The sequence below is a fragment of the Mesocricetus auratus genome, unplaced genomic scaffold (genome assembly GCF_017639785.1).
Source record: "Mesocricetus auratus isolate SY011 unplaced genomic scaffold, BCM_Maur_2.0 Super-Scaffold_100006, whole genome shotgun sequence".
Classification (NCBI taxonomy): Eukaryota; Metazoa; Chordata; class Mammalia; order Rodentia; family Cricetidae; genus Mesocricetus; species Mesocricetus auratus.
The window spans coordinates 98206785-98216545 of record NW_024429190.1 but is presented as its reverse complement, the minus strand read 5'-3'; the positions used below and the strand labels follow the sequence as shown (position 1 = coordinate 98216545).

At 44.1% G+C, this 9761-nt stretch overlaps 1 protein-coding gene across 3 annotated transcripts in view; it reads left to right on the top strand.

The window, feature by feature from the left end:
* The first annotated feature begins 5603 nt into the window (after positions 1-5603).
* Frmpd2 (FERM and PDZ domain containing 2) overlaps positions 5604-9761 on the top strand; it is a 115221-nt gene continuing 111063 nt past the window's right edge. For all 3 annotated transcript variants that reach the window (XM_040747717.1, XM_040747716.1, XM_021231548.2), the window contains exon 1: positions 5604-5741. In XM_040747717.1, coding sequence (XP_040603651.1) covers positions 5714-5741 — 28 coding nt within the window. In that variant the 5' untranslated portion in view covers positions 5604-5713. The remainder of the gene's footprint in view (positions 5742-9761) is intronic.

The window sequence follows — 9761 nt, the reverse complement described above, 5'->3', positions numbered from 1 at the left end:
CAAAAATCACATGATCATGTCACTAGATACTGAAAAAGCCTTTGACAAAATTCAACACCCCTTCATGATAAAGGTATTGGAGAAATCACGGATAACAAGAACATGCATAAACATAGTAAAGGAAATATACAGCAAACCAACAGCCAACATCAAACTAAATGGAGAGAGACTCAAGGTGATTCCTCTAAAATCAGGAACAAGACTAGGCTGTCCACTCTCTCCATATCTCTTCAATATTGTACTTGAAGTCCTTGCTGGAGCAATAAGACAGAAAAAGGAGTTCAAGGGATACAAATTGGAAAGGAAGACATCAAACTTTCACTATTTGCAAATGATATGACAGTCTACATAAGTGACCCTAAGAGTTCTACCAGGTAACTCCTACAACTGATAAACACCTTCAGCAAAGTGGCAGGATACAAGACTAACTCAAAAAAATCAGTAGCCCTACTATTTATAGACAATAAATGTTCCGCCGGGCGGTGGTGGTGCATGCCTTTAATCCCAGCACTCGGGAGGCAGAGGCAGGCAGATCTCCGTGAGTTCGAGGCTGGGCTGGACCAACAGCCTCCAAAACAATACAGAGAAACCCTGTCTTGTAAAACCAAAAAAAAAAAAAAGACAATAAATGTTCTGAGAAAGAAATCAGAGAAACATCACCCTTTACAACAGTCACAGACAACATAAAATATCTTGGGGTAATACTAACCAGAAATTAAAGAAGATACCAGAAAATGGAAAGATCTCCCATGCTCTTGGATAGGTAGGATCAACATATTAAAAATGGCAATCTTATCAAATGCAATCTACAGATTCAATGCAATCCCTATCAAAATCCCAGAACAATTCTTCACAGACTTTGAAAGGACAATAATCAGCTTTATATGGAAAAAAACGAAAGACCTGTACAATAAAGGAACTTTCGGAGGCATCACCATCCCTGATTTCAAGCTCTATTATAGAGCTATAGTAATGAAAACAGCTTGGTATTGGCACTAAAATAGACAGTAGACCAATGAAATAGAATTGAAGATCCTGATATTAACACACACCTATGAACACCTGATCTTTGACAAAGAAGGTAAAACTACACAATGGAAAAAAAGAAAGCATCTTCAGCAGATGGTGCTGGCATACCTGGATGCAGATAGATCCATCCATATCTATCCCCATGCACAAAACTTAAGTCCAAATGGATCAAAGGCCTCAACATAAATCCAGTCATACTGAACCTCTTACAAGAGAAAGTGGGAAGTACCCTTAAATGAATTGGTACAGGAGACAGCTTCCTGAACATAACACCAGTAGCACAGACACTGCGATGGACAATTAATAAATGGGACCTCCTGAAACTGAGAAGCTTCTGTAAGGCAAAGGACACAACCAGCAAGACAAAAAGGCAGCCCACAGATTGGGAAAAGATATTCACCAACCCTCCATCTGACAGAGGGCTGATCTCCAAAATTTACAAAGAACTCAAGAAGCTAGTCACCAAAACACCAAATAATCCAATTAAAAACTGGAGTACAGAACTAAATAGAGAATTCTAAATAGAGGAATCTAAAATGGCTAAAAGACACATAAGAAAGTGTTCAACATCTTTAGCCATTGAGCAAATGCAAATCAACACAACTCTGAGATACCATCTTACTCCTGTCAGAACGACTAAAATTAAAAACACTAATGACAGTTTATGCTGGAGACGATATGGAGAAAGGGGAACACTCCTCCACTGCTGGTGGGAGTGCCAACTTATACAGCCACTTTGGAAATCAGTATGGAGATTCCTCAGAAAAATGGGAATTAGTATATCACAAGACCCAGCAATTCCACTCTTAGGCTTATACCCAAAAGATGCACATTCATTCAACAAGGACATTTTTTCAACTGTTTTCATAGCAGCATTATTTGTACTAGCTAGATCCTGGAAGCAACCTAGATGCCCCTCAACTGAAGAGTGGATAGAGAAAATTAGGTGCATTTACTAAATGGAGTACTACTCAGTGGAAAAAATAATGGAATCTTGAAATTTGCAGGCAAATGGATGGGACTAGAAGAAACCATCCTGAGTGAGGTAACCCAGTCACAAAAAGACAAGTATGGTATGTACTCACTCATATATGGATTTTAGACATGAGGCAGGGGAATGTCAGTCTACAACCCCACCACTTAGGGAGGACCCTAAGAGAGATATGCATGGTACCCCAGAGAAGAGGAATGGGACAGGATCTCCTGAGCAAATTGGGAGCATGGGGAGAGGGGAGAGGGGGCTGGGAGAAAGAGGGGAGAAGAGGAGGGCATGAGGGAGCAGATGCCGAGAAGAGCATGCAAGAGGGAAATGGACAGAAAGGCGATGGATGAGCCATCCTAGTTTGAGTTTCTGATGTGGAGCATCCTGAGGAATTTTCTGGAATGTGTGTGGTTTGTTGATAGCAGAAGTGAAGATTTACACTGGGAGAGAAAGAATCAATCACATGAGACTTTTTGTCCAAGCAGGCATCTGGGTCAGGTGTCCTAGGTACCTTCAGTGTGATTATTAATGTGATTCACACTTTCAAAAATCCCCATGTTTGAATGACTAATCTCATGGCCTTTTTCTCATGAGGTGTCCCCTTAGGCAGGTCTGGTTTCATGGACATTTGACTTGCTCATTAAAACAGTGTTGGGCTCTGATAAAGGGTCTCCATGTCCTGCAGGGCCATGTGTGGACTGCTTGGTTCCATCTGGTGGTGCCATTCTAGAAGGCTCTGGAAGCATTAAGAGGTGGGGTCTAGCTGGAGTAAATAGATTACTGGGAATGGGTTCTTATGGGGGTGTCTTGCTTGTGCTACCTATTGAGTACAATTATAGTCTATGTGTACACGTGCGTGCATATGCTTTCTCCAGAGAACTTTGCTAACTGGTGGTTGGTTTCAGTGTTAGGTCTCTCTTTATTTGATGTCAGACTTTCAAGGACACTGAATAATTATGAATAAACAGGTCTTGAGAGTGAAGCATTTGAAAAATTGAGAAACATATAAATTTGAACATTTCTTTTTTTAACATTTTAAAAAAATTTTTAAATAGCTTGTTTTACATGTCAATCCCAGTTCCCTCTCCCTCCCCTCCTCCCGCACCCCCCACCATCCCCCCCCATTCCTCCCACCCTATTGCCAATTCCTTCCGTATAGGGGATATCTAGAGTCTGTCATTTCATTCAGGGTAGGGTCCAGGCACTTCCCTAAGAGTCCAGGCAGAGAGAGCAACCCTCTTTGTGTTATGGACACACGATGTCTGTTAGTATTCGAGGGATAAACATTTCAATATTGAAGCAAGATCTTTCCCCCATGCTTTAATTTGTCATATTATAACTATCTGTAGGAGCCCACTTGTGAGTGCAAGCACTTCTGAGACAAAAGTTGGAGGTGGCAGTGACTTTAGGCAGACCAATGCCACCTGCGTAGCCACGACTTAGGTGTTGTTCTGTGTTCTTCCACAACCACATGACTAGAGAAATTAACTTTCCCTCTCCGGGACTATTTTCAAACATTGTGTATAGTTGGAATGAATAGATTATTAAGTGCAAATTACATAGGGTATAGCATGAATAATAAAAACCTAGAGACTGATATTGGGGTTCAAGCTGAAGATCAGAAAAGCAAAGCAGCCAACCACTAGAGAGTTCTTACCTCTGCCAAGGCTGGGGTGATCTTATTCTCAGTGTGACTGCAGACTGTATATAGACTGAGACCCTTAGTTCCTGTCTTAGATTCCTCTCTAGTGCTTGGATTAAGGTATACACCACCACCACCACCCAGCTTCTATGGCTAACAAGTGTGGTGGTGGGATTAGAGGTGAGTACCAGCACTACATGGCTTCTATTGCTGTGGCTAGCTTTGCATTCTGATCTTCGGGCAAGCCTTATTACATCATAAACAAATTATCACCACAAAGGGTCTTGCTGAAAGAAAACCCTTCTCTTTTTAGCTGTGCCTCAGAAACAAAGGCTCAAAAGGTACCAGGCAGTGCCTGCAAATCCGAATTTTATCAAGTCCCTGGTTGAATCTGATGCATGGAGAAATTTGGGAGAAAAAAAAACCAGATGCTCACAAATATCATAAAATGCCTTTTCTAACTAATAGGGAGTGTCAGTAAAAGTAACTGTAAGTGGGAAAAGATACATTTTTATATAACATTGTGTATTTTTTGTTTTTAAACAATATAATACAAAAGTACAGGGAGGAAAGAAAGCAAGCACTTTTACATGTTTGTGACTTGCATAAATAAAGAATATGTGTACGTATGCTTCTTGTCAATTTTTTTCATTTTTAGAAGTTTATGTGTATGCTTGTATGTCTGCACCATGTGGTGTGTGCAGTGCCCTCGGAGGGCAGAGGAAGGCGTCGTGTCCCCCAGGAACTGGAGTTACATATGGTTGTGAGCTGCCATTGGATGGTGGAAATGGAACCTGGGTCCTCTGGAAAAGCAGCCAGTGCTCTTAACTGCTGAGCCGTCTCTAGTCCCCTGCCCCATATGCTTGGTTTTTTTACATTTATCTATTTGCAAGAATATGAATCATATTGGTCTATGCAACACCTTTTGCTTTTAAAAATATTTTCTCAGCAGCTGCTAAGTTCCCTAGGACCCATATCTGATTCTCTCCTCTGCACAGCCAAGCATTTAGTTTAGTAAATAAACACCCTTTATTTACAGGCCCACTATCGACAGGTACTTGATGGCTTTTAGGGTTTTGACATTACAAAGATGTACTACAATAATTTTAGATGGTATTAATAAAACAAATAAAACATCTAGACTACAGTGTGCATCCTTTTTCAGATGCCTGCCTGTGTTTTTATCAGTGTACTTATGGAGTTACTTCTGAGCGGTCAGGTTTGCAAACAAGGTGTGGACTTGGCGTTCCGTAAAGAGAGAGACCTTGGTCTATCATCTTAACTACTGCAGATGAGAACGCATCCGTTCGCTGATCCCGTCAGCTGCATCAAAATGTACTAAATTCTTTTGGTCAAGAAAAACCTTGCATTTTTTCCTTTCAAAAGCAGTTCTCAGTTTGACCCTGCTGATTCTGAAAGGGCTTAAAAGTTTTGTCCTTTCACGACTTCCTCTGGAGACATTTTATCTGTCTGTGGCTCCTTTTGTCTCAGCCCAGTCCTATTCAGGTACGTTCCTCTTGCGTTCCTACCAGATGCTCCAAGTCCTTGGGCCTGGGTAAGATTATCTATGCTTCCTCCGGGTCACCTTGGGTGCAGGTCAGAAGCCCGACTGTTCGTGGACAGGGAGGACTGTGGAACTGATGAAACCAAGCTGTGGCACTTGAGGTATTGCCCCCGCCCCCCCTCCTTGCAGGGATCTTTCTTTTATTGGAGCAGGTGATCGAGCAAGGTCACAGTAAAAGCCTTCCTGAGCCGGCTCCTACAGCCTTCAGTGGCTCCTAATCCGGCTGGGCTCTTACCGCTCGCTCTCTGGGCACACTGGCCTTGAGAAGCTGGCTGGGTGGCTCTGCCCCTTACTGGCAGAGGGTGGCCGGAAGGCCGAGGGGCCTTGTTGACTCTCTCACTGGGCAGTGAGTGCTTAGTGACAAACAGTAAACAGAGACAGCCTCGCCTGGGCTGAGGCTGCTCCTTCAGGAGAGAGAGAGTGCTAGCCCATCGTACCTGTGTACTGCTGGAAGTTCTTCTCAGGTGAAGGCCTAGACCGATTTGCAGACATCTGGATGCAGCCATTGGCAAAGGACACCTCAGGTACTGCTGGGCGTGGCTCTTTTTTCTCCTGTAAATCTGAATCAGGGAAAGTGAGAATCTATGGCAGAGGAGGCTGGGGGAATTAGGATGATACATTTGGGCCCCGTCCTGCATTAGTGATTCTGGGGCCATTATTTCCTCCACGCCTCTGCTAGGGCCTGATAATATGGTGTTCGTTTTCTAAGCAGAAATAGCCTCAGAAGAGAAGACACCAACTAGAGTCAGGCTCTTCCTTTTCTGAATTACTTGCTGCTTGGCTTCTGTGCGAATTGAAACAATGTCTTAAAATTCCCAAAACTCAGTTTAAACATCTGCAAACTGGGGACAACAGTCATATTACAGCATTTAGAGTCATTGTGCTTTCCCAGGAAACAATGACATTTCTGTTCTCCAGAAATGAGTGTTTGGGTTATTGCTTGTGAATTTTGGTTGGCAGGAGCCAGAAGAGTAGAGCTGAATGACAACTTGCAGTGCTACTACAACCCATTTAATCAGAGGTTTCTTTACCACTTTTTGGGTGATGGATGTTTTTACTTTTTTAATTAATTTATTTTTTGCGTTCCAATTCTAGTTCCCCCTCCCTCCTCTCCACCCACTCTCTCCTCCCCACTCCTCCCATCTGCTACAGAGAGGGTAAGGCCTCCCCTAGGAAGTCTACTAGGTCTACTAGTTGAGGCAGGACTAAGGCAACTCTCTACCCCCATACCCCTATGCCTAGGTGAAAGGTATCTCTCCATATAGAATAGGCTTCACTAAGTCAGTTTGTGCATTAGAGTTAGATCTGGGATCCACACTGCCAGTGGCCTCATATATCGCCCCAGTCACACCATTGTCACTTATATTAAGGAGTCTAGCTCAGTGTTATGCAGGTTCCCCATTTGTCAGAGCTGAGTCGGTGATCTCTCACTAGGTTGGGTCAGCTGATTCTGTGGGTTTCCCCATCATGGTCCTGACTCCTTTGTTCATATTATTGGCTTCTCGCTTACTTTGATTGTACTCCAGGAGCTTGGCCCATTGGTTAATTGTAGATTTCTGCATCTGCTTCCATCTGTTTCTGGAAGAGGGTTCAAGCTTCTCTGAGGTTATGGATTGTAGGCTGGGTATCTTTTGCTTTATGTCTGGTATCCACTATTGAGTGAGTACATATGATATTTGTCTTTCTGGTTTTGGGTTACCTCACTTAGGATGTTTTTTCCTAGTTCTGTCCATTTACCTGTGAACGTTAGGCTGTCATTGTTTTTTAACCGTTGAGTAGTACTCCGTTGTGTAAATAAACCACATTTTTTTATCCATTCTTCAGTTGAGGAACATCTAGGTTGTTTCCAAGATCTGGCTATTACAAACAATGTCGCTATGAACATAGTTGAACAAATGTCCTTGTGGGTGAATGTGCCTCCTTTGGGTGTATGCCCAACAGTGGTATTGCAGGGTCTTGAGGTAGGCTGATTCCTAATTTTCTGAGAAATCAACATACTGATTTCCACAGTGGCTGTACAAGTTTGCATTCCCACCCACAATGGATGAGTGTTCCCCTTTATCCACATCCTCTCCAGCATAAGCTATCATTGCTGTTTTTTATCTTAGCCGTTCTGATTAGTGTAAGATGGAATCTCAGAGTGGTTTTGATTTGTGTAATGGATGTTTTTTAATTTTTTATTTAATTTAAATTAGAAACAAGTTTGCTTCACATGTCAGTCCCAGCTCCCTCTCCCTCCCCTCCTCTCCCACCCCCTGCAACCCTCCTCCAGTCCCCATTCCACTCTCCAAGGAGGGTGAGGCCCATCATGGGGATCTCGAAAGTCTGTCATATGATCAGGGGCAGGGCCTAGGCCCTCCCCCATGTGTCCAGGCAAAGACAGCATCCCTCCATGTGGAATAGGCTCCCAAAGTCCATCTGGATGACAGAGCTAAGTGCTGATGTATTGCCTGAGGCCCCAAAGGATGTTGAGGCCTCCTCACTGACACCCACATTCAAGGGGTCTGGATCAGTCCCATGCTGGTCTCTCAGTTATCAGTCTGGGGTCTATAAGCTTCCCCTTGTTCAGGTCAGCTGCCTCTGTGGGTTTCACACACCAAGTCATGACCCCTTTGCTCATCACTCCTCCCTCTCTGCAGCTGGGTTTCAGGAGTAATGGATGTTTTTAACAACCAGCTACCAAAACTCTTGGTATTTTGGGCTGGAGACATAGACGGCTCAGTTGGTTTGGCGCTTATCATGCAAGTATGAGTCCTGAGTTTGGATTCACTCCGTCAACATAAGACGCCAAGCATGGCAGGCAGCATGTGCCTACACTCCCAGCTAGAGGTAGGCACAAGCAGTTAGATCCCTAAGGCTTGCTGGTTGGCCAGACTGGCTGAATCAGCCATCTCCAGGTTCAGTGAGAGACTCTGTGCGAGACGAAAAGATGGAGAGCAGTAGACATCCGACACTGGCCTTTAACCTCTACATGCATGCATACACAAGTGTGTGAGTGCACACAGACACGCACACACATGAATGCACACACACACACATACACACACACATGCACGCACACATGCACACAATCCTTCCTGGGGATATGATGATTGGCTTCTACTAGTTAATTGGAACCTCCTTCAGGATCCAAAGGACTTTTCCAAAGGTGGAACACAGTGATGGGGAAGTGATGAGTTGGGACAGGAATGGGATATGTAAGGAGAGACTCAGAATAACCTCTCTCTTTTTGGTCAACAATGTACCTCACTGAACAGCTGGATTATTTGAAAAGCACATGACAAAAAAAAATGATTCTGAAATTAAATGTAACCCAGGTGCTGTGACCTGAAATCCTCCTAATTAGGAAGGCAGGAGGACTGGGCATTTCAGGCAGAGTGAAAACCTCTGTCAAAACAAGCAAAGGAAACCCAACAACAATGACAAAAACAGAAAAGAAAAGAAAATTATTGAAATAGTAGAGGGAGTTGGCAGCTGTTCTCTTGAAGAGAACTGATTGACATTCCCCCAATCAGCGAATCCCTGGTAGGGGTAGGGAGAGGAGAGCTGAGAGCATCTCTCTGAATTCTCTTCATCTGGACCTCAGAGTCTGCCATACCATGCTTAGAACACATTACTTTCACGAACTGAAATGTTTGGTTTCACAGGGTTTCTCTTGGCTGATTATTCTGTATTCTTTCATTTTCACTGCTGACTTTGTCCTCCCACAAAAAAATGAAGATATTGTGTGCTGCTAAAAGGTGTAATATATGTCCAGTGCCATATGTGCAAAGTGGTTCAGACCTTCCTGGAGAGTCTAGGGCACTCCCTTGCCCTTTCTGCTCCTCCCCCCATCAGCTGTCCGCCTTCACCTATGGTTGCAGGAGCTGCAGAGTGGTTTGGTAGGCTAGCAGAGTATGGGCAGGCTCACAGTCTGCACGGGAGCATGTGTGAAGCAGCTTTGACGACGTCTCCTCCCCTCCCAGGTCTCTTTAGACTCTGACCCTTTCGGCCACTCTCTCACCACAGAGTCTCTTTTCCTTCAGATCCATTCTAAGTCCACTGGCGATTAGAAAGCTTGACTTGACTTCAGTCGGAAGTTCCGTGTCTGATGAATCCTGTAAATTTCCCCCTTCTGACCTAAGAAAGCCGTTTCCCAGGTTCTACAGACCACTGACTAGTCCTGGTTGTGACTCACCTCGAATACAGTACAGCCATCCGACCTCCAAATTACAACTGGCTGCAGCTGGTTCTTCCTGGCTGGGACTGGTTTGTTCCAGCACACCACAGGGACTCAGAGAAGTGCTGTCCTCAACTCTTAGTATGCAGACGAATCGCCACATGGTTATGATGCTGGTTCTGACCAGGAGGGCTGGGACACCCAGCATCTGCATTTCTAACAAACATCAGCAGGTGCCACTGCGGCTGCTCTGAGTTGAAGAGTTAAGGACATGCAGCATGTAGGTCCCAGGGCCATCTACAGCCTTCTCTCAGGAAGCCTATCTCTGTTCTCAAGCCATGGTTTCGCAAGTTTATACCTGTGTTGTTTTCTGTGCTCACCCATG